Source organism: Tauraco erythrolophus, chromosome 2 (assembly GCF_009769465.1).
Source record: "Tauraco erythrolophus isolate bTauEry1 chromosome 2, bTauEry1.pri, whole genome shotgun sequence".
NCBI lineage: Eukaryota > Metazoa > Chordata > Aves > Musophagiformes > Musophagidae > Tauraco > Tauraco erythrolophus.
In genome coordinates, this window is record NC_141466.1 from 122,029,545 (window position 1) to 122,052,374 (window position 22,830).

General features: G+C 42.3%; 1 protein-coding gene across 3 annotated transcripts in view; it reads right to left on the bottom strand.

Annotated features, from left to right (window-relative positions):
* Positions 1-21,874, bottom strand: part of VPS54 (VPS54 subunit of GARP complex) — a 51,996-nt gene extending 30,122 nt beyond the window's left edge. For all 3 annotated transcript variants that reach the window (XM_086631853.1, XM_086631852.1, XM_086631856.1), the window contains exons 1-7: positions 21,781-21,874; positions 11,037-11,198; positions 10,327-10,568; positions 8,803-8,881; positions 5,895-5,929; positions 4,431-4,562; positions 1,404-1,789 (exon numbers count right to left, since the gene is read on the bottom strand). In XM_086631853.1, coding sequence (XP_086487979.1) covers positions 1,404-1,789; positions 4,431-4,562; positions 5,895-5,929; positions 8,803-8,881; positions 10,327-10,568; positions 11,037-11,172 — 1,010 coding nt within the window. In that variant the 5' untranslated portion in view covers positions 11,173-11,198; positions 21,781-21,874. The remainder of the gene's footprint in view (positions 1-1,403; positions 1,790-4,430; positions 4,563-5,894; positions 5,930-8,802; positions 8,882-10,326; positions 10,569-11,036; positions 11,199-21,780) is intronic.
* Positions 21,875-22,830: the final 956 nt, after the last annotated feature.

Below are 22,830 nucleotides of genomic sequence, written 5' to 3' on the forward strand. Positions count from 1 at the left end.
ACGGACCATCTAAGCTAAAAGACTAACAGCTTTAACAACTTTCCTTCCAACAGTTTGTCAGGTCTTTAATTTTTAATTTAATTTTTTATATATTTTTAAAAGACTTTTTCTAAGCTCTTTTCTACGTAAAATTCGAGTCTGTTTCCAAACCAGCTAGAAGGGGTGTTGGAAAAGGAGCTCATCAGAACAGACAGAGTAGTAACCGTACAAAGTTCTGAATATTCACATTACAGTTATTGAGCAACAACCATGCTTTTATTATGCAAGCTGGGGACCACCAGGGTGTTGTAGGAACCACATAACCTCTAAAGAAAACAAAACCACCCCCAACATCAACTTACAAAACTAAGTATGCAGCTCCTCAACTGGCTGATGATGATAGTCTCAGACCTGATTTAACACACCCTACTTCTGATAGCATCATACCACAGTGGCAGCTTTGCATACAACACTTTTAAACTGCGTGTGGTGGTTATGATGGCTTATTTTACACTAGCTAAAAGGATTCTACCGTATTAACTCTTGCACATCACAGAGGGCTTTGCCCAGTGCAAGAGCACCTCCCAAGTCAAGCTCTAAGCATCCACTGTTAGCGGAAGCAGCCAAAACAGGACCTTGGACTCAGTAATTCCCATCACTGTAGCAAACATGGGGAAAAAATAGTAGCATCAGCAGCTTGGGCAGCACCTTCCCACTGTTTCTTCCCTTCCCAACTTCAGCAGCTCACAGAACCGGATTTCTCAGTCGGATGGAGCAAGAGGAAGCACCCCCTGGCCATTGTAAAGACAGCTCTCCATGAGAGCAGACATGGCTGAACACATCCCATCTGACCAATTTTGAGCCATGCTTTGACAGCTTTGCACTGGCTTTCGCTTGCAAAGCTTCCTCCAGCACAAGCACAGGCTGGAGGCTGACCTATTTGACACATGGTCCGTGTATATTCCTGTAACACCACAAGCCTAGGTCAGTCACTAAAGACACAGGCCTGGAGTGGAGCTGCGTAGCAAGAACCAGAGTGGAGCTGTGCAGAAAGAATCTCTGGGGTGCTGCATGCATGAGGATCACAGAACACCACTTGGAAACTCTCTCTCTCAGCTGTGAGCTACAAGCTCTACAAGATGAAGGTCCAGCCACTGCTTGGATATCACCTCTGCACCCCTAAAACACCTGTAGACAAGAATGGAGCACAAAGCATCTAGATGTTAAAAGTTCGTCCCCTCCTAAAAAAAAACAACAATCATCTCTGGCACATGCATTAGTCACACTGTGTATGCCACACTTACATTTTGTACTAGGTCCTCCGAGAAAGAACAAAGATAAAACAAACCCCTTCAGCCAACATAATGTGCTCAACACATTCTAGTTCTACTTGCATTTTATTCATTTCCTAGATAGTTACCTACCGGAAACTGTGAATGCCTTGAAGCTCTTGCTGTAACACCTCCTGTGTTGTTGCTATTAAGTCCAAGGCTCCAACAAACTCAGAAGTGGATAGCAGCAACTGTACTGTGGGCTGTGTTTGGTGCACAGTAGCCATTAATTTCAGTTTATTGTATGCTTTTATACAGTTATTTCTGGTGAGTGACAGTCTTAAAACTCGAAGTGATCCTTCACACATTACTTTATCAATTTTGGAGATTTTCTCTCTAAGTAATTTTACAGCCTGGGAGGTTTTCCTGAGGTAGTCCTGCAATTCATGCTGAGAGGTCATTGCATGAAAAAATGCTTCTGAGCGCAGAGAAATCTGATGGGCAATATTGACTTCCACAATGTCCAGATAATGGCTCAGCTAGAAAGAGGAGGGAGGAGAAAAAACAACCAGTGTTGTTACAACTCGGCGAGTTTATCACTATGCAAATACACTTTCAGGGTATTTGTCTTACTGTATCACAAAGAAATTTTCTTAATGAAAACTAAAAGCCTTTGTCAGATTAGTAAGCAAATAACTACCCATTGTGGTTTGATCATTTGTTTTTAAATGAGCTCAAAATCACTTTGGGAAGGCTGACTTGATGCCTCTTCTGCTTGAAAATGACAAGGTAGAAAAGCAATTAATTTTAAAATACCCAAGGTTTTGTACCACATGGTTGCACGCTGGCACTGTCAGAATATGGCCATTAACCAGGAGACAGCTCTGGATGCTGGCTTGCAAGTAAGAAGAGCATACATATGCAAATACACTATGTACACTTTGGGTCACTGAAGCTACTAAAAATGCAGCCCAGCTACACTTGATGACAAGGCTTTGGAATGCCTCTGTTCATTTCAAAGGCTGTAGTATCTTCTTCGTAGAAAAATCCTCGGGACGTCTCTGGCAGCAGTGTATTTCACGTGCACTGGCACTGTGGCATTCCCAGAGACAAGAGTATGCCTGTTACGTTCAGAACCTGAAATTCAAATTCTCTATGTTGAACAGTTACCAGACCACTGGGTTCACCTGATTATTTGAGCTGTAAAAGCTCTGTGTTCTGGCGTATGCTGAATATGTAAACTCAAAGGGCTGAGGCATTAGGATGCTCATCTGAATGCTAATACTCAGATGACCTGGTTTCCAAGAGGTGCCAAGCACTCAAACCTCATGCAGAATTTCAAAAGGCCCATCTAAAGATAGAAAGAAAATCAGCTGGAGAATGTTTCCTTCTTATAGTTATTTTCATCCTGCGTGTATTTAATACTGGAGATCTACACAATATGCAAACCCATCTTTTTTGTAATACGTTTAATCAAAAACATCCTCCACCAACCAGCTGTGTCACACCTAGCCCACAGGAAAAGCTGAGACAGACAGTGACCCAGGGATCAGAGAAGGGGTTATGATGATCATTTATTTATGTGATTGTACCAACTAGATGCCTGAAGTCCCTTCACTACGCTAAGTGAAGCAGAACAAACAGAACGAAATGACAGTACCTGCCTCAAAGAGCTTACAGTCCCAATGTAGGGCAAGACATGGAAGGAGGTAAGGAAGAAAAAAACAGGTAAATTGTTCAAGGAGATCAGCAGCAGTCCAAAAGCACTAATAGCCTAAGTATGTGTGCTTAAGGCAGGGTTTTCAAAATCCTGCTGAAAAACGGTGCCTGGAGCTGAGAATAATTATGGCACTAGAGTGCTTATTTACACATTGTAAGTGTAAATTACACTCGTGCAGATCAGAGCCTTTAAAAAGTAAAACAACAAAATCTGGGCCCATTTCAGTAATACAAAGCAGTGTAATCATTGGTTTGTCAGGCATGTGGCTGTGGCTTTGGAGGAAACAGAACTGTTCTATACTATTTAGGTATCTGTATCACCTCTCCAAAGAAGCGTGGCTCATGGCTATTCAAAGCCTTATTTTCACTCCACTGCATCAGAGAGGGCTCTGGGTCTCCTTCGCTCAAAGTCCGTGTTGAGTGTCCATCCTGCTGCTGCCAGTTTAAAGCATGTGCCAGACACTGTTTTTCATGTTCAGACAGCAACTGCCACAGGAAACTCCAAAGACTTATTCCTCCAACTTTAGGTGTGGAGGACAAACCAATGAAGGGTCAAGTTAGCCTCCAGCAGAGCCTGTCTCTTCCTCCTGACCTGGTGGAAGAGCAGGAAGACTAACTCCAGAAAAGGTGGAAACACCTTCTGGAAGATTTCATGTTATTTTTTCTTAAGGTACTTCACTACTTTTTAATTTCTTCTTTTTTTTTTTTTTCCCCCTCCTTAGCTCCTAGAAGCTTTAGTAGGTGGAACAGGAGGGATAATTAACGCTAGAAAACAGACTACAAAATTACATAGATTTTCTATCAGCATTTTATGGATATTTGCACCATTAAAATGATTAACTGATTTTCTACAGTGTGACTACATAACTAACAAAAAAAAAATCAAGACTTCTATTTCCAATATGAAAGAAACAGCTCTGCTTTCATGCTCTGTAATGCACTCAAATCCTTTATGAAATGCAAAAAACTCATCCTTCCAGATGACATGACATACAAAAACCTTAGGATTTAGCATTTCCTTTAGCACAGAAACCAGAGTGCCTTGAATCTGGAGTTTTCCTGAGAAGTGAGAAAGCAATAGTCTTAAACGGCGCACAACCTCCAGTTTTCCCTTCTCATGGGATTGCTCTTCCTCCCTAACAAACAGCTCCACAACTCTTAAGTTCTCAATATAGACCTCCTTCACTAAGTTATAGCAGTCATGAAGAGGCAGTTATTATGCCAAATACAGATTCTTTTTTCCAGATTTGGTAGTCAGATTTACTTAGCACGGAGAAAAGAGTTCTCTTTCAGTAAGATGCTTCTGCATTGTTTACTAACAATCTGCAGCTTGATGTAAAAGGACAGATAACAAAGTCCACAACAGTGATGTCTCAACAGAAAGCAGAACAGCTGCAATGGAGTTTCTTTGAAGTAAGTAACAGCTGCGACGGGTAACGACATCTTGTATTAAAGTTGTACCTTTTCTTGAAGTAACTTGGAGGAAGCTGCATCACGATTTCCTCTTCCACCAGCAGTACTAAAATGAGACCATGGTAAGACGGCATTAAATGTTAAGGAATCTTCCAAGGCAAAATCTGGTTTCATAAAAATCTGAAACAGAAAAACAAAATAAATAAATGCACCTCCCTCGCTCCTACATTTTCCTCCCAGTTAAACACACATCCTGTCTCATGAAGCTAACAGGGACCTTATTTGTTGATTTTCAAAAACCAAATTTTCATTTATCCACACAAACAAATTCATTCCAGACCTTACAACCAGTTTACTTTACACCTTAAAAGCTTGTGTGATCTGACAAAGTCTTATCTTCCTAGGAGTGGAAGTCACAGCTCCAAAATTACAGAGGTTACCAAGCACCCAAGATGATCTAAACATCCTGAAGGTGAAAACGTAGGCAGCATTAAACTGCAGGTGTATCCTCTAAAGGATCAGAGCAAACGTTCTTAAATAGCAGGGGCATCCTACTGCTGATGTACTCATTTTTGGGGCCATAGCTTCTGCCAGACTGAGGATCCAGCCAGCTGTTAGGGTGCAGCAAGTGTTGCCTGGGAGGGAACAGAGCCTCAAACTGATCTCCTTTAGCACAGTGCAGCAAATGTGCTGGTCACAGAAAGAGTCAGTAAAATGTAAATTAACACTACACATCTCAGAGAACTATTAATATAAAATTCTCCCTGATAATTTTACTTTTACTTGACAAAACTGGTATAAACCTTGAGCTTCCAGGCAGACATTAGTATCCTTTTCCCCGTATTTATGAAGTGTAATTTTAAAAGGTTCAACATGGACTATAGCATCACACCACACTCAAATGTTCTTGTTTCCTGGACTTTAAACATTGCAGTGACAGCTATTTAAGTAACAGCCTACACAACTGGCACAGAGGTGCTGACCCATATTAACATTCTGACTTCTTAATGTACCTAGAAAAAATTATTCAGACTGAAATGGAATCTGGAGTTGTGTCTTTTGTCAACCCATCACAAAAAAAAAGACATCATACACGCCACAAGCATACATGCAAGACAGCTTTGCTCAAGGATTCAAGCAGTTAAACCTAACGCTAAGTTGTACACTATGAAATATTCAAGCTTCTATCAAACTCTTCAGTCTCCTTTCCCTCCTAGAACACAGAGTGGCTAATTTTGCCCAGCTCTGAGGTTTTAACTATTGAAGATGAAAGAATTAATGGCATTTGTATTCTACTTTAAGTGAGACAAAAATCAAGACCACAGGAAACAACAACAACAAAAAGAGAGAAAAAGCAGATTGTTCTTAGTTTATGTAAATTCTGAGCACTGCAGATCCTCTTGAGAATCAGCTCAAGTAATCAGCTCGGACAAAATTTCTACAAAGAGAGTACATTCATATATTCAAGACTACACGTGAGAAATCCTTATAAAAGCTTAACAGGAACCATACCTTAGGTACTTGTTCCAGATCTGTCCTGGATTTATCTAAAATCAAACAAAACACAAGTAGTCATTCATGAGCAAACAACAGAAAACAATTACCTTGAACTCTATGAAACCCTATGAGGACATTTTCAAGACAACGGTGCCAGGTTCCTCACAGGGGACACACAGGGAACAGCAGTTATAAATTAAAATTAAAGGTTGTGACTGAACACAAGGAAAACCTTTTCACCGTGAGGACAATCAAGCATTGGAGCAAACTGCCCAGAGAAGCTCGATACTCTCCTTCCTTGGAGGTTTTCAAGGCCTGGATAAAGCCCTAAACAGCTTGGCCTGACCTCACAGCTGAACTGGCTTTGAGATGGCAGTTGCAATAAAGACCTTCTGAAGTCCCTTCCAACCTGAAATATTCTGATGCTTTGAAACACTCTGTTGTGCTTTCTAGTTTAGGTCTCATGCTCAAGAGTATTCAACGGTGCTTGCACTCGGCTGCTTTGACAGCAAAAATGTTAGTCATACGAAGCAATTTACTTAGCACTTCGCATTCTTCAATGCACTGTTCAGTCAACTGGCAAGGGCCAGTAAAAGGTCTCTCTGACATCACCCCAATTTTAACACCCCAGATTGAAGCTGCTCACATAATCACTTCTGCACAGCACTTAGAGGATGGATGCGCAAAGACTAGCAAGAAGAATGAATGAGGACTCAGGACAGAGTCCCGAAAACACTGAGCAAGCAGCACAGAAGCAGCCCTTCCCTCGAAGTAAGCTGACCAGACAATTGCAGGGGGTAAGACAGTTGAGCTGGGAAAAGAGGTACATCCTTGTACCCCAGCAGAACCCGAAAAGGCAAATTCAGACTTTTGAGATTCAGCCAAAATCACCTTTTCCTCCCCTGCTCATTAACTTAGTGTGCATCATGAAGTGGGGGCACATCAGAGGCCAAAAAAGGTAAGGAATTAGAAAAAAGGTAATTCCTTTTTCTAAATTCCTTACCAAAAAGATAAGGAATTTAGAAACAGCAAGCCCATACCTCAGCTGGATGGTCTACTCATGGTCTACTGACAAACATGGAAAGTGCTACATCAGCATTACCTCCCACATTCCTCTCACCTCTTCGGTTCTTACTTTATTTGTTTTTTACTTTATTTGTATTGAAATACAAAAGACAACCAAGGAATCACCCTGCTGTCCTCAGTCTTTGGACAGACCAACTCTTACGGAAGTGGAAGGCCAAGTCTTGTGGGCTGAAGTTAGAGGAAGACAGGCAACGCTAATAAAAAACTACAGAAATTACAGAATTTCAGGTTACTAAATGATGCTTCTACTAGGAACTGTCCATCTACCCAAGAAGCTCCCAGTTGCCTTGGTAACTCTACAGAAGGGCTTCCTTTCACATGGAAAAGGAGAAAGAAAGCCAATTGAAAGAACTTGATCAAAAGGAGTAAACTACTGAATGCTTCTTGCTGCATTACCTGTAGACATTCGTATAGACACACCTGATCAAACAGTAATTGGCAAATGAACCCTTTTATGCTAACGTTTTTGAGAAAATAAATTAAAATAAATTATCAAAAGTTTGCTCCAGGTTATAAGTGTTTCTTTTCCTTTTCATTTTGCCTCCTGCCTTCCTTTGTCTAGTTTCATATTAGCTGAACTACTTCCACAAAACCTTGAAATTCAGCCTTGCTACAGCTGCAGACATCAAAAAACGTTTTCCAGGTCATCTTTGCTAACAGTAATCAGAGAAATCCTAACCACAGAACTGGCCAGCGTGGAACTTCATGAAGTTCAACACAGGAAAAGGTAAAGTCCTGCACCTGGAGAGTGATAACCCCAAGCACCAGTACACACTAGAGGTCTGGTGGCTGGAAAGCATCCCTGCAGAGAGGGACCTGGGGTCCTGGTAGAGAACAAACTGACCAGAAGCCAGCACTGCACTCTTGCAGCAAAGCATGCTGGGTCGCATTAGGCAGAGAATTGCCAGCAGGTTGAGGGAAGGTGATCCTCCCTCTCCACTCAGCACTGGTGAGACATCTGGAGCAGCATGCCCAGTTCTGAGCTTCCCTGTACAAGACAGACCTACGCATACTGGACTGAGCCCAGTAAAGGGACACAAATATGAATAAGAGACCAGAGGAGAGGTCTCCTCCTCATAGGAGGAGAGGCTGAGAGAGCTGAGACTGTTTAGCCTAGAAAAGCACAGGGGGAATCTTACCCATGTTTTTAAACATCTGATAAGAGGGTGTAAAGACAGAGCAGGCTTTTCTCAGTGGTGCCCACTGACAGGACAAGAGGCGATGGGCATTAAAAGTGATACACGAAAAACTCCATCTGAATGTAAGGAAACACTTTCACTGTGAGGGTGGTCAAACACTGAAACAGGCTGCCCAGACAGGTTGTGTAATCTCCACCCGTGGACAAAATCAACACTCAGCCAGACATTGTCCTCCTGTAGGTGACTGCTTGAGCAGGTGGGCTGGACTAGATCATCTTGAAACATCACTTCCCACCTCAGCCATTCCATGATCCTCATGGCAGAGGGACAGAAATGGCCCAGAGCTGCCATTCTTCAACGCAGAGGTCAACAGCTGCTAGAAATTTCATGCGACAGTTTCAACGGATCTTAAATAAAAGGAAGTTGAAGAAAACACTGCCAGGGACATAATGACCTGCCATGAATGCAAAGATGCCACGGAAAAGCTTAAGAGCAGGTATCACAAGCATTTTGACCTATAAGATATCAGCAGTGGTCATGAATTCTTCTAGTCAACCACGTCTGGGTTTTCAATTATCATTCACCAGCAGCTTTTTTCACAAATGAAGCCCTTCAACAAGTAAAGGAGATGATCAGTATGTTATAGCATTCATTAAAGAAATTACTTTTTAACAACTAAAGGAAGGCTTTGACTGTACCGTAGGTATGTAAGAGAGTCCTGTCAAAGGTATCTTTAGGAGTACAAATATTCTTGCATCTTTCATGAACCTTCTCTCTCTGTTAAAGAGAAAATTAATATTAAAGAATTACTCTGAGACTTTAAAAAGATTTTTTTTTCTTTGAAACAGAACACTCAGAACATTTTCAGTGACACATACTGCGTTACACCAAATAATCCTGACAAGTTCACAACAACACTTTTTTCGCCTCTTAAAAACTCAGATGATGTTTGTTCAGGTGAAAGGTACCATAGGTTGAAATTTTTGGTCAACATGTTGTTCTGTCAATTTCTTTACATCTCAAAAGAAAACGAACACAAAAGTTATTGAAGAGAAGTAATAACCTCTCTACATAATAAGATAGAGCAATTGTAATTACATATCCAACCATTTATTTGCTGTCTAATCCAGAAATCACACTAAGGTACAGCGAATGCTTTTTCTTTGCTAAATTAAATCAAAACACAGTAAATATTGCTTCCACATCTTATTAACAAGCACCCTGCTGACACCACATGTCTTGTTTCATCATGCTGAGCTTCAAATTTTATCTACAGGTGTAAATACCACCAGAGACGGTAGTGGTAAGAAATTAGGTTTCTAAAGACCACTGATGTCAGGCAGATCTCTGCTAGAAGCTACATAACGGGTCAGTTCCCTCTTCCCCAAACCTTCTTTCATTTTGCAATCACTGCATTACATGCTAACAGATGAACTCTTAAAATATTTTAAATGTTGAATGTGTGAACTAATGGCAATGGTTCAGCTACAAACAATTCCTTTTTACACACTTTAAGTATGATTTACACAAGTAAATTCTGTACCAGCAAAAAAAATGAGAGTTACAAACCAAGGAAGCAGAAAACAGTGGGAGACTTCTACATGTTCTTCCAGTTAAGAAAAAATAAAAATACTACTACATATTTCCTGACATCTGTATTTTAAGAGTTTGTAGAAGTCTCCTACTGGTCCTGGTGTCCTTATGTAGCTTAAACTTTCCTGTTACAAAAGAAATCATTGCGATAATAGCCCTATTTATAGTTTAAGAATTGAATGTATAAATGTTTAAATTAGAGACATTTAAAAATCTCTCCAATCTTTACAGCACATAGTCATGTTTTGTATTTGATCCGAAGGTCCGAAAATGCTATGTTGTACTGCTGAGTCAATCATCAAACAATCCTTACAGAAAAAAGATTAAGAACTAGTCAGAATAGATATGAACTGTAAGCCCTGGTGCAGAGTTCAGTATTCAGAAAAACAAATGGAAAAAAAAAAAAGTGAAATTGCCTAGAGAGAATTTAGACAGCATTTTCCATACTACGAACACTGAGGTTATAAAACAAGAAATGCCTAGTGAAAAGCCGACAAGCACTGAAGAACAAATTAATTATCAGCTAACTGTATGAGGAACTACTAACAAGGACAATCTTCAATTAGAAGAAGGATCTCAAATCTCTTTCTGGCCCCCAGTACTACGTGCATCTAATCTGGGGTTCTTACCGGCGTGATTTCCTGTTGGTATAATGCAAAATGTTCCTTGGTGATCTGTGGGAGGTAGAATGAAGGCGTGACTTCAGTGTCCACAAAGTCCACTCCCCATGTTTTTGTAAAGAAATCAGATTCCCTTTTTGCTAACCTAGGATCGTTTAGTGCTGCTGGGAGATTGACTTTGGAATGATAAATAGTCCATCTGTGCTGATCCACAACTAGAGATGGGCTGTCACATAAATTACTGGGATCGCCTGCAGCACAAAAGACAAGACAGTTGGTTAAGGTGAGAAACTGAAAATTGCATTTTTGCTAAAATGTGGTTCTTGAGCAAACCATGTTTCCACAGTTACACAGTGGATCAGAATTATCTATGCAAAAAGACGCATGATATTCTCCTTCTGCAACACTTCAATTTGCATTTCTTCTGTGAGATTAACCAACACGAGTTTTGAACACAGTGGTGCATTCACACTTCTCTTGCACGTAGTATGGATCATAGCTGTAACATGGAATCACACAAGTAAGATCCCATCTAAAACCAAGCTGCAAACAGGAAGGCTCTCCCATTGCTCCAAAGGGACACTGGGTGGTATAAAGCAGAATTACAGCACACTTTGAAACAAGACTCACTACACCCAGCACACGAAAAAATTTGGATGAACTGTAAACGAATTAGCAAATTTAACTGCATTTTCACTCTCCTTTCACAACGACATTACCTGTAGGTTCCTTGGGACACACATCAGGCAGCGACCGCACAGGTCGAAAGCATTTCGTGGCATCCATTTCTTTTTTAAAGAAAGCATCACTGCTGTTTGACTGAGGCACTGGTGAAGAACTGTGGCTTGATGCCATTGCATAAAATCACCACTTGAAAAAAGCTGAACAAGAAACAATAAATATCACAGATTTAATAAAGGTCCGTTCACAGATTGTATCAAAACAATGACATGCCATCAGCCACATAGTATTTTTTTAACTGACACATTTCAAAAGCAACAGTGGGAAGTTTATTTTAAACACCAAAATAAAAGGCAGAATTAACTTCATAGTCTGTTTCCTCCCACACCTCTAGGTTTGGGGGATAGCTTGCTCTTGCACACAGCACCAATAAAATCATACATTAAAAAAAAAAAAAAAAAAAAATCAGTCCTTCAGGCACTTCTTCCTTTCTATTGCCACAACTATTGCAGCCATAGTGCACACATTCGCAGTGGAACTTCCTCACGGATATCAGGGAGCTTGGGTAGACAAATGTATAGCCTTCCATCTTCTCTTCCCTCCCACCTACCTACTATCTTCAGTGGCTGCAGGGAGCAGATGACCTTTTCCATCTGCAGAGGCATGCCACGCGCAGGGACGTTTAACCACTGGGTGCTACGTGCTGCAGCGAAAAAGGTAACGGGGGCGGGTGAGATATTCTGTGCCCTCCCTCGGTCACAGTGCCTTAATGTTTGGACCCCAGCAACAGGAGGTGACCTGCTTTTTTCCGAAGGAGGAGATGTGCAACCCAGGTTCGTGATTCAGACAAACCCAGCAACAGCCACCCACAGATGTAAGATACCATTAATGATTTATAGCAATTGAGATCATCAGACTCCAGACGTATCAGAACCTGACGAATACGAGCGCACGATGCGTACCAGAAAAGCAGGAGTACGCACCATGCATAGAACACTGACATCTTTTATCACTCAAATCAGGAAAAATGGCAATTCGACTTTTCATGGCTGTCTAGTAAGGTAAACTATAGCTTATTTCAACATAAAAAGCATTTGCAGAGAGAAGACAATTAAAACACAGATCAAAAAGCTCTGGAGTAAGGAAAGTCCCACTAATTCTCAGTTGAATTTTAATCTCTGAAAATAAACAGCCTTAAAAATTTTACACCAGATGAACAACATACTGAGTCCTTCCCACCTGTAAACAAAGCTGTATTTCCATGAAAGTATCAGTTGAGCCAGTAGTAAACTGCAAAACTATTACAGGTTTGAGAGTTTATTAAAACATCCCCATAATGTACAGCTCAAAGAGTGCCCGTTCAAAGGGACTGATCTGAATCCTCGCCTTTAAAGAGAAATAAAAACATCTAGCAAGATCTTAACATTTAACTACCAACCCTTAAGGGACACCTAAATTACTTACTACCCTGTGAAGGAGCAGAAAAAGATAAAAGGTCTGTTTTATCTTCAATCGCTGAAGCAGGCACCAAGGGATGACTGTACGTCACCATGTCAACTTCTAACAGCATCACATATTTTACAGCAAATCTCATTTGGGGGAAAAAAAAAAGTTCTGCTTTCTAAACGAGGCTGGAAGTGTCCTACAAAACAATTCTAAAGATGAGTTAAGATACATACAGCTATAACAGAGCATCCTCGTGAACAGGAACGTGCATTCTCACCAGCCCTCTGTCCATCACGTGCCACTGCTGATGCTATGCAGGAGAATAACGTGCATCCACTGTCATTTTTAGAAGTGACTTTTAAAGGGCGTGAAAATAGACCACCAGAATCCTTTCTAAAAACGCTGCAAAAGGACTGAAAAATCTGTCTCCTGTTTTTCTCAGGAGGGGATTCCCTTCTTTCTTATCGTAGAAAAACTTACTAGTCGAGATAGAGAACGGGAACACTAAACAGAAATCTGGAAGTAGTCAGAAAGGGGAAAAAAAAACCTTCCCAGACGTCTGACAGACCTTCCTTAAATATCATAAAACGTCAGTCTCTCTCCCCAAAACGCCCCAAACAAAACTTTTTCACTACTACTTCTGTTACATGTTCATATCCTCATGTTCTTCCCTTGATGTTTCCAAAGCAACTTCTTTACGAAGCTCTTCCCTAGTATTTTGAGGCGCTTTTGTGAAAAAGCTACTTAATGATAATGACAGAATTCTTACTGTTTTAGTGTTCTTTAAAAAAAACATATCCAGTGCTAAGCCTCCTAAAGGCATACAGTAACTTTATCTGCACTTGGAACTGCTTCAAAGTTATATATCCGCAGTTTTTCTCCTGAAAGAGCCTCTGTAATATGACACACAGGCTGCTCTGCCCAGATGTACGAGCAACTAAGACAATTTGTAGAAAGCAGGGAAATCTTGTGCTCTTGCTAGCAAGTCTTTCGTTAAATCTCTTTCCTTCCCCTACAATGAGGTATTGCCTAAAAGTACATTCTATGATGTGAATTGTCTCCACTACGTAAATCTCAGTGCAGAAAATGCTAACTGCATTATGACAGTGTAAAATTTAAAATAAATTTAACAGACAATTTAACACTGAAGACTAGTTCAATACCTCTACTTTTCAAAAACAAACTATGCCTACTCTTGCACAGGTATTTTTATTATTTATCACCATAAAATATACACACTGTCTTTGTACACTGACAAATCTTAAAATAGAACAAAAAGAAATAAAATATCAATACAAGCAGTAACCTTCATACTATTGAGTGGATTTCGAGAAGTAAGGATTCACAGGCAGAGGCCTTCTTAAGTGGTGTGCAATATGATGCTGTACTAAATTATTCATAGTTAACAGCTATTCCAGCAGCCTCGTAAGTCAGGACCTTATGGATAATTAACCTCAATGAACAGCCACATTTGCACAGGAATAAACCCATCTGTACTGCCCAAAATCAGACATTGCTCAAACTGCAGTCCTTAAATTAGCCAAGTTAAGTATAGCTTCAGAGAGAAAAAGAAAACTGGACAAAATTACTCGAATTAAATTGAAATTACAAAAAGGAAGATGTGGCAAGTCTACATGAAGACAAAAATCCTGCCCTACACCTGAGCCCTTCTGTGTATGCTGACCTTGCAGACAACAGAAAAACAGTTTCATTCACCAAAAGAACAGCCATTCCTTGGGCTGTACTACTAAGCATTCTATAGACAAGTGAATCTAGAACAAGCCTTCCGAATCAGCATTTTAAAATATGCAACAATATATACATTTGCTGATTTAAACATAACAAAAAAATGAAACTTAATGTGAACATAGAACGAAACTGCTGCAGAATATTTTAACTCATTCAACTTTAAATGCAAGTGAAATGCAGATAAATGAGGTTAACTGCACAAGCTGTGCAGAATGAATTATGAAATGCTGAGTCCCCTGAGCCTCCTACTTAGAAAAACATATGTGCAGCGATGAGAATGTGCAACTGTGTAACTTAACGGCATCAATATTTAAATTATATACAATTAAAACGGGGTTAGATTAACTCTGTTCTCTCCAGTAATCATCATTTACTCACATTTTGTCTAGCGATGTATATTAAACTAACACAATAAAAAAAACTTCAAAGGTACAAGAGGATAGAAGAGTAATAACGGAAACACTTATAGGATTATGGCTGTATTTGCAACATGCCTTCAATATATTAAGTCTATTTTGCACACATTGTATTATTTTCCTTAAGTTAAAAAATGGCATTAAATTACAGTGTCACTGTGACGACTTAATATCACTGAAGTTAAACATTAAAAACAAATTAAAAAAAACAATCATCGCAACAATGAAAATAGCTTCTATGATTTGAATTTACGATATTCTTACAGTCTGAAAATGAAATATTAATCTTCATGTGTTCAACAATCTTACAGCTTCTTCTATTTAAAAAAAAAATCCTTGTTCGACAATATGCTTAGGAGCTATGGTATGACACGCACGAGCGCACCCTCAGCAAGTTTGCAGATGACACCAAGTTGCGTGGTGTGGTGGACACGCTGGAGGGAAGGGATGCCATCCAGAGGGACCTTGACAGGCTGGAGAGGTGGGCCTGTACGAACCTCATGAAGTTCAACAAGAACAAGTGCAAGGTCCTGCCCGTGGGTCGGGGCAGTCCCAAGCACAAGCACAAGCTGGACAGAAAATGGATCAAGAGCAGCCCGGAGGAAAAGGCCGTATCCTGGGCTGCATCAAAAGAAGCATGGCCAGCAGGTCGAGGGAGATGATTCTGCCCCTCTACTCTGCTCTCCTGAGACCCCCCATGCAGTGCTGCGTTCAGCTCTGGAGTGTCCAACACAAGAAGGACATGGAGCTACTGGAACGAGTCCAGAGAAGGGCCATGAAGATGATCCGAGGGCTGGAGCACCTCTGCTACGAAGACAGGCTGAGAGAGTTGGGGCTGTTCAGCCTGGAGAAGAGAAGGCTCCGGGGTGATCTGGATTCACCAGGTCCAGTATTTAAAGGGGACCTACAGGAAAGCTGGAGAGGGACTTTTTACAAGGGCATGTAGTGACAGGACAAGGGGTAATGGCTTTCAACTGAAAGAAGGGAGATTTAGATTGGATATAAGAAAGAAATTTTTCAGTCTGAGGGTAGTGAGGCACTGGAACATATTGCCCAGAGAAGTTGTAGATGCCCCATCCCTGGAAATGTTCAAGGCCGGGCTAGATGAGGCTTTGGGCAACCTGGTGTAGTGGAGGGTTTCCCTGCCCATGGCAGGGGGGTTGGAACTAGTTGATCTTTGATGTCCCTTCCAACCCTAACCATTCTATGATTCTATGACACAGTCGTATGACATACAGCATGGAATAAAACGACGGATGACAAATGTAATAACCTCTTGCTTGGATACTGTACAGTCAGCAAAACAGAAGATCTGTGCAGTCAGTAATGTATTAATCACATGAATTTTAAGAAGTCATTTCTGTGATGACTACTCTCTGACTCCTGAGTTTCACACGCAAGGTTTCAGCAGTTAGAAGAGCAGCACAACAAACAACAAAGCGTATTACTCAGAAGTAATTGCACAGGATGGTTGTAACTCTTGAGCATGTGCTTGTTTTTGTAAGCACCAACACTTGCACAGAGTTCTTCAGAAACTGCCTTTCTGTATTCTGAGTGTTATCCACACTCTTTGTTTTTCAGATGGTAAGTCTTCGCTACCAAAACATCCAGTACTATCTCTATATAAACATGGTATTATAGAAGATGCAAACTAAATCTCACCTATTCATGGATATTAATTTCATATTTCCTCACTTTCTGGCAGTTTTTCGTTAGCATCATCAACCAATTTTCTATTTCCTACTTCAGGTAGCAGCTTCACATGAGCTAATCATTTTTACTCGGAATCTTCATGTGTGCACACTCCAGTTTGTAAAGCTGTAATTTGTATTAACAACACAAATTAGAATTTATGAAGCCAGCATAATCCCTGCGAGGTGCCTGAAGTAAGTCTTAATTTATGCACTAAAGAAACCCATATTTCTTTCTCTGCGCTCTCCCTCCCAAATGCAAATATATCTACAACCTACTAGTAATACCTTCAACTTAAAATGGTAGTTTTGATAAGTTAGCTGGTACTACAAGGGGCACCCAGGAACACGGAGCTTATTAGCTCCAGCCCTTCATACAGCTCATAGAATCTGCTCTCCAAACTTGATTTTGGCTTCAAAAATAGCGACATCTGAGAAGAGACACTAAGCACCCACGGAAAAGGGACCAAGACTTCCATCTGACCACAGGACACGGAGCTAGTTCTCTTTTAAGGATTCCACATAGCCCATGAGGAGCCACCCTTGGACACCACTAGGTACTTCTCAAGAGGTACACTCTGCATCCCAAAGGTAAGGAAACAAGAAGTTTCTTTGTCAAAACAAATGGCATGCTAAAGCCCCTGCTCTTTTTCATGGCTTTGTCTGGCAACAACAGAGTGAAATCAAAACATTTTAAAGCACTGTTCTGGTTACCCAACACCCTTCGGAATAGAAAATGCACCACTCACAATTGACACCACTCACAAATCACACTAAAGCAAAACATTTCACCATTCCTAGAAGAAATGATAAATATTGGAGATACTTACTAAGAAAAGCGATATCTGAAACACAATTAAAAGAGAAAAAATGCACACGAGATTTCTTCCAGGACCTCAACACCAATAACATGCCTGTTATTTGTCTAATATATTTACTCTGTCCTCAAAAGTTTAGCTTTCCCACTTCGTCATTATCCAGCTCTTTTTGTTAAATCAACAGGATTTAACCCTGTAACAAGGAAACCATGGTATGAGCAAAGTGCACGCTGCCTTAGTAAGACGACGTGAACCAGCCCGGACTAACACAAGCTTTCAGCTTCTTTCAACCAGCCAATTCCTCGGGCTGAAGTTTCCATGCTTGCCCCTGTGCCCCAAGACAGACATCCCCCTTTCAGCAGGGGAGTCAAGGTGGTTTAGCTTTCAGCAGAAATGTTTAAGCAGTTTCAGAGAATGAGGTTAAAGCTGTGGAAGCTGTTCTGCTAACTCAAGCTCTTTCTGAACACCTATTTCCACCCCGGGGTTTCAGATGATTGTCGAGATGATGAGGCTAGAGTCAGAGGGTAGCTGTGACTTGTCCCTGTGACAAGTCATCCACATTTGGTGTGCACTCCAACACCAAACATCCTTATAAAACTTAGAGATAAGTCTGTCAGCCCTGCCTTTCTGAAAGCCTAACAAATATACCTATATTTGTATTCATGAACACACAGGTATTTCAGTGCATTCTGCACACCTTTTAGTAGTACCCCAAACCTCACGTTCCCACACTGAGGGTATACCTTCTCTGCAAAGTCAGCATGAGTGATGACCATCCTTACTAGCCTTGCTGGGACCAAAGCAACCTAACAAGGAAGCTATATATAAGTTATCTGCATTTCTCATCAGCTCTGCTTAGCCACATGTGCTTTTACAATCCAGCATATTCTGCAATTCCTTGGATGGTGCTGAGCTGAGCCAGACTGTGCTACTTTCTCAGCAAACTGCATAACAGGGACAGTGGAAATAATAATAGGGAAGTGGAAAAGCAGGAGCACTTGAATAGCTTAAAGAGTAATGCCACCACCCTCCCCTTATATCATCTCTTTCATAACACCATATCAAAATGCTCTCCTCAAATGGGGAAACAGGAAAGGGAAAAAAGTACTCTAACTATAAAACAACAAACAGAACAGCTGCATCCCCACTGCAAAGCACTGTGGGTCAACTACAAGGCCAGGGTAAAACAGCATCTGATTTTCATATTATTTTATTTTGCACCTGTTTCTTTTGCCCTCCCCAGCTGAAGTCACCTGAACAGTAGATTTAAAAGAAAACAATAAATGAAAAAAGAGTTTTAGCTGAGCTTCACTTCTTTAAATACAAGAATAAGATCCTCTGAAAAAAAATACCCCAAAAAGCCCTATCACTGAACAAGGTATTGTTATTTGAATGTACGTGTGCACAAGTTATTTAGACTAATACACAAGTGTAAACATCTTGCCAAAACTTGGAAAGCAATTTATCTCCCTACAGACAAACTATCCTAAAAGTAATATTTCACTTTTATTCAGGTACTGAATAAAACAATTAAATGAAACATCTGTGATAAAGCTAATGCACCAAATGCACTTCCTCTCATCCGGAAACCTAACTTCCCAATGGCGAACACTAATTTGGAATCGGAAGGCAGCTTCTGTGCTGGAGGAACAGACCTTCCTACAGCTGCTCAGGTCATTATGCGTCAAGTTCTTCCATGCCAGGGGTGGCAGAATCATTCAGAAACAATTAACAAAGCAGTAAAAATATATGTCAGAAGAAAAAAGGCCTTGTGGTTAGCTGCCCGCACTCTCACACAAGATGAGTGTGAAATCTCTTTGTACTTTTTTTTCACGCATCAGCATTACAGTGTGCATCATCCCCTTGGAAAATGGTGAAATATGAGCATCTCATATAGCTCCACAGAGGTACACGCAGCTGAACGAAGATCAAGAATGCCCGGCAGGCATTCCAGCTAGAAGTCTGTCAAAGGCAGAGACCACGGAGCAGTGACATTTTGAGGAAAGGCACAAGAACTGCATCAGTAAGAGCAAAAATCATTAACGCTGAGGTCCTGACTTGATGAAAGGAGTTTGAAAGAAGCTCACAGCAATTTGTGTCAAAAGCAAGTTCCCCTGCACAGGCTCTCCACTCGCTACCTTCAGTGGGGCTAGGCTCAATTTGTTAATCTGAAACTAGTTTTCTAAAAATGTGATTTTCCATGAGAATCATGCGTTGTTTCCAAAGCCTTACCAAAGCCCTGAACAACCCAAGTAACTCTGAAAGAGCCAAACAAAAAACACTTAGTAGTTTTGACAACATGCAAAAAGTTGAGACCAGGGATTATCCAAAAGCAGGCACGGCATTCCTCATTGCAAGCCTGATCGAGTGGCCTTGACATAGGATGCCAGTCCACTAGCGGGAGGCAATAAGTCACTCTGTAGGGCAAGCACTCAGCAAACAAGACCATCCAAACTTTGCCTTGGTGAGCACCAGAGAGTGCCACTCATGTTTGCTGATCGTTTTTGTGACGTTAATACCTGCCCAACAGAAGATCAAACGGAACACATCAGCTCTATTCACAGCACTTCCTTTCCATTCCTCAAAGAGCTTTCGTTTGCAAGAATGAATATTCCTAACAATGTAAAAACCAGTATGGTTATGCTACACATAGAATGCCAAAAAACAAAAGCAAGGTCTTACACTGCTGCTTACAGTAAGTATGTAAAACTGATCAGAACTCTCAGCCATATTGCAAAGCACCAGACATGCTACTCCAACTCTAATAACCTATCTGAAACACACACATCCCCGTGTCCCAAGCGGATCCTTTTTTTGTTTTAAGAACCACATTAAGAGTTGAAATATCCTAGCTTTTTCGCTATTCAAAGATAAGTATTTTGGAACATCTGACCAGTAAATGGATCTGCCATTTTTGACTATGAGGTGAACACATTAAGGATTCTTTACCTTTTGAAAAAGAACACTCAGATCTCCTTTTTAAAACCTAGCACCTAGGTGAAATGGGTGCAAAAAGTTAAAATGGGGAAGACAAATCTTAGATGTGCTGGTAAATATTTCTTTGGACTTAAACATATGAGGCCCCAGAAATACATATGTAGAACATCCATTCATGCTCATCCTTTCTCTCTTTATGCTACATTCATAAATAAGATGAGGAATAAATGAAATAAAGCGTAAAAAAAAAAAAAAAGGAGGGGAGGGAGGGGGAGAAACAGAAACCAACAGAAAACTGTGCTTCCCAACTGGAAGGACGGTAAGATATTCATGGCCCTTCACTCTTCTTGAGAGACTTGCAGCTCCTCATTTCCCCAAAAGTCTGAAGAATGAAAGCAGAAGTGGCTTCTACACAGAGCTGCTGCCTCAAAAGAAGAAACAATACCTACATGATTCCATTTCTCAACTTCTTCCCGCTCAAACTGCCAAAGAGCAAGTCTGTGGTCTGCTTTCTCCACTCTCTCTGCTGACTCCTGACACTTCTCAGGCAAACAATATTCCTGTTTAACCTTGGAAACATACATCCCCTTCTCCTCCCATGATGTTCGTGCTGTCAACAGGAAGGCAAAATTCCTCCACACATACACCAGACTCCTACTACAGAGAAAGACGTTACTGAAGACACAGGGACATCCAGGACAGATCCTACTAACTGGCAAATGGGATGGGAGAGGTAGAACTGCTTCTTAGCATGTGGCCTTCAGATCTCACTAGTGAGGCTGTCCACACGATGCACATCAGCTTTTGCTTAGACAGCCGTAGATCTCCTGTCAATTAGTTCATTTTAGGCGTTGTTTTCCTACCAACAGAAGCACCATCCTATGCCCAGAGGATTTCAAGGCAACTACAGCTTGTGTCTGTACCACAGTTAGGGAAAGAGTCACACTGGCTCTCAGGCTAAAGGAGTAATTACTGCAGCCACTACAACAACTAATGCACTGCAGTCTGGTTTTTAAGTAAGAGCATTTTTTCATAGGACTGCAAAGCAGCTGTGGTGGCACAGGGCCACAGCTGCACAGATGTCCACAGAACTTCGTCTCAATCAGGACTCCCTCAGATAGTGCACAGGTAAGAAAATAACATCAACACACCACCTACGCTTTAAAACTCTCAAAAAAAAACCCCATACATGCAAATCTGTAGGGAAATAAATATTCTGATTTACTAAAAAAATAGGTACTTTACACATCTGGGATCACCTGGTGTTCTGTAGCAGAAATCCTAAGTACTTTGAGAACGTAAGAAAAATCAGAAAAGAGAATCAATAAAATACCAAGGCCCAAACTGGACAGTCAAAGATAGTTTTTTGTTAAGCGTGCAGGAGGTCGATATTTCACAAACACACCTGGTATTTCTCTCAACAGGACACACTATGTTTGTAAAATTACAGTAAGGAGAGGTAAGAAATTACGTTTCCCTATGCACACAATTTTAGGATTGTCTATAAATCCAGGAACCATCGCAATCCTAAACGGTTTTTGGAACCAACAAACCCTTTAGCACTCCATGTCCCAGTCCATCCTGGTTGCCATTAACACGGCCGTCACGTGCCGGCATTCCAGAGAAAAACCCCAGACACTTGCTCCAAACTTTACTTCTCCGTGCCAGCACCAACGGCTTATAAAACCTGTGTCTGGTGACCAATACGGGTGGATCCAGCCGTACCTCAGTGAGAACACGCCAGGGGCATCCCAGGGAGGCCGTCGTCATATCTCTCCGTGTCGCATCGTACGGAAAACCAGCCGGTGTCGGAGCTCAGGGACAGGACGTGGCTCACCTGCAGAAGCGAGCCCAGATGAGCGAGGGCGGCCCAGGAGAGCCTGGCTGAATGCTGACACCTCCACACGCTCCACACCTCCCCGCCAGAGGAGCACCGATTTCAGACACCGCCCGTTTCCCACCGGGAGGGGTTACCATGGAAATGCGGAACGTAAATTTGCAGAAAAAGGGGAGAACCGGGCGGCCTGGAGGTGGGCGCCTCTTCCCTCACGCCCTCCTCCCCCCCGCACGCCCCGCGCAGGGCCCTGCTCGCAAAGACAAAGGACACCCGGGAAAACTCAACTTTCCCGGCCGCTCCCCGGGAGAGCCCCTCGGCCTCGGGGGGAGGCACCTGCGCCGGCGGCCTAGCGGCGGGCGGCCGGGCCGGGCCGGGCCGAGCGGGGGGGTTCCCCGCCGCCTACCTGCGGCGCCGGGCGGGCGGCGCGGCCTTAGCGCGGCGCCGGCGCCTCCGCGGCGACACGTCGTTACCCCCCGGCGCAGGGCGGCGCAGGAAGCGGCCCAGGCGGCGGCGGCAGCGGCGGGAGGAACCGAGGCGCCGCCTCTCCCCGCCGCCCGGGGGAGGAGCGACGGCCGCGGCGGGCGGAAGGGGCTGAGCCTGGCCGGCGGCGCGGGGGGCGGTGGTTCCGTCGTCGCGGGAGCGGTTGTGGCTCCTGGCGAGGGGCCCCGGGGCGGGAGAGGGGGAGCGCGGTGTCCGCCGCCATCCCGCGGGACGAGAGGCCCCATGGATAGCCCCGCCGCTGCGGCACCGCCATCCCAGGGCGGAGGGACGTGCCCGGTCCCAGCGAAGCAGTAACAGCCTCCATCGCCGCGTCTTAAACACAACTTCTCGGCCGTAATCCTGCGGCGGTCAACAAAAGGTGTATCAAAACGCACGGAAGGTCTGATTAATTAATAACCCTAATTCCGTTTGTGTTAACGAGCAGAGGCACGTGGCTG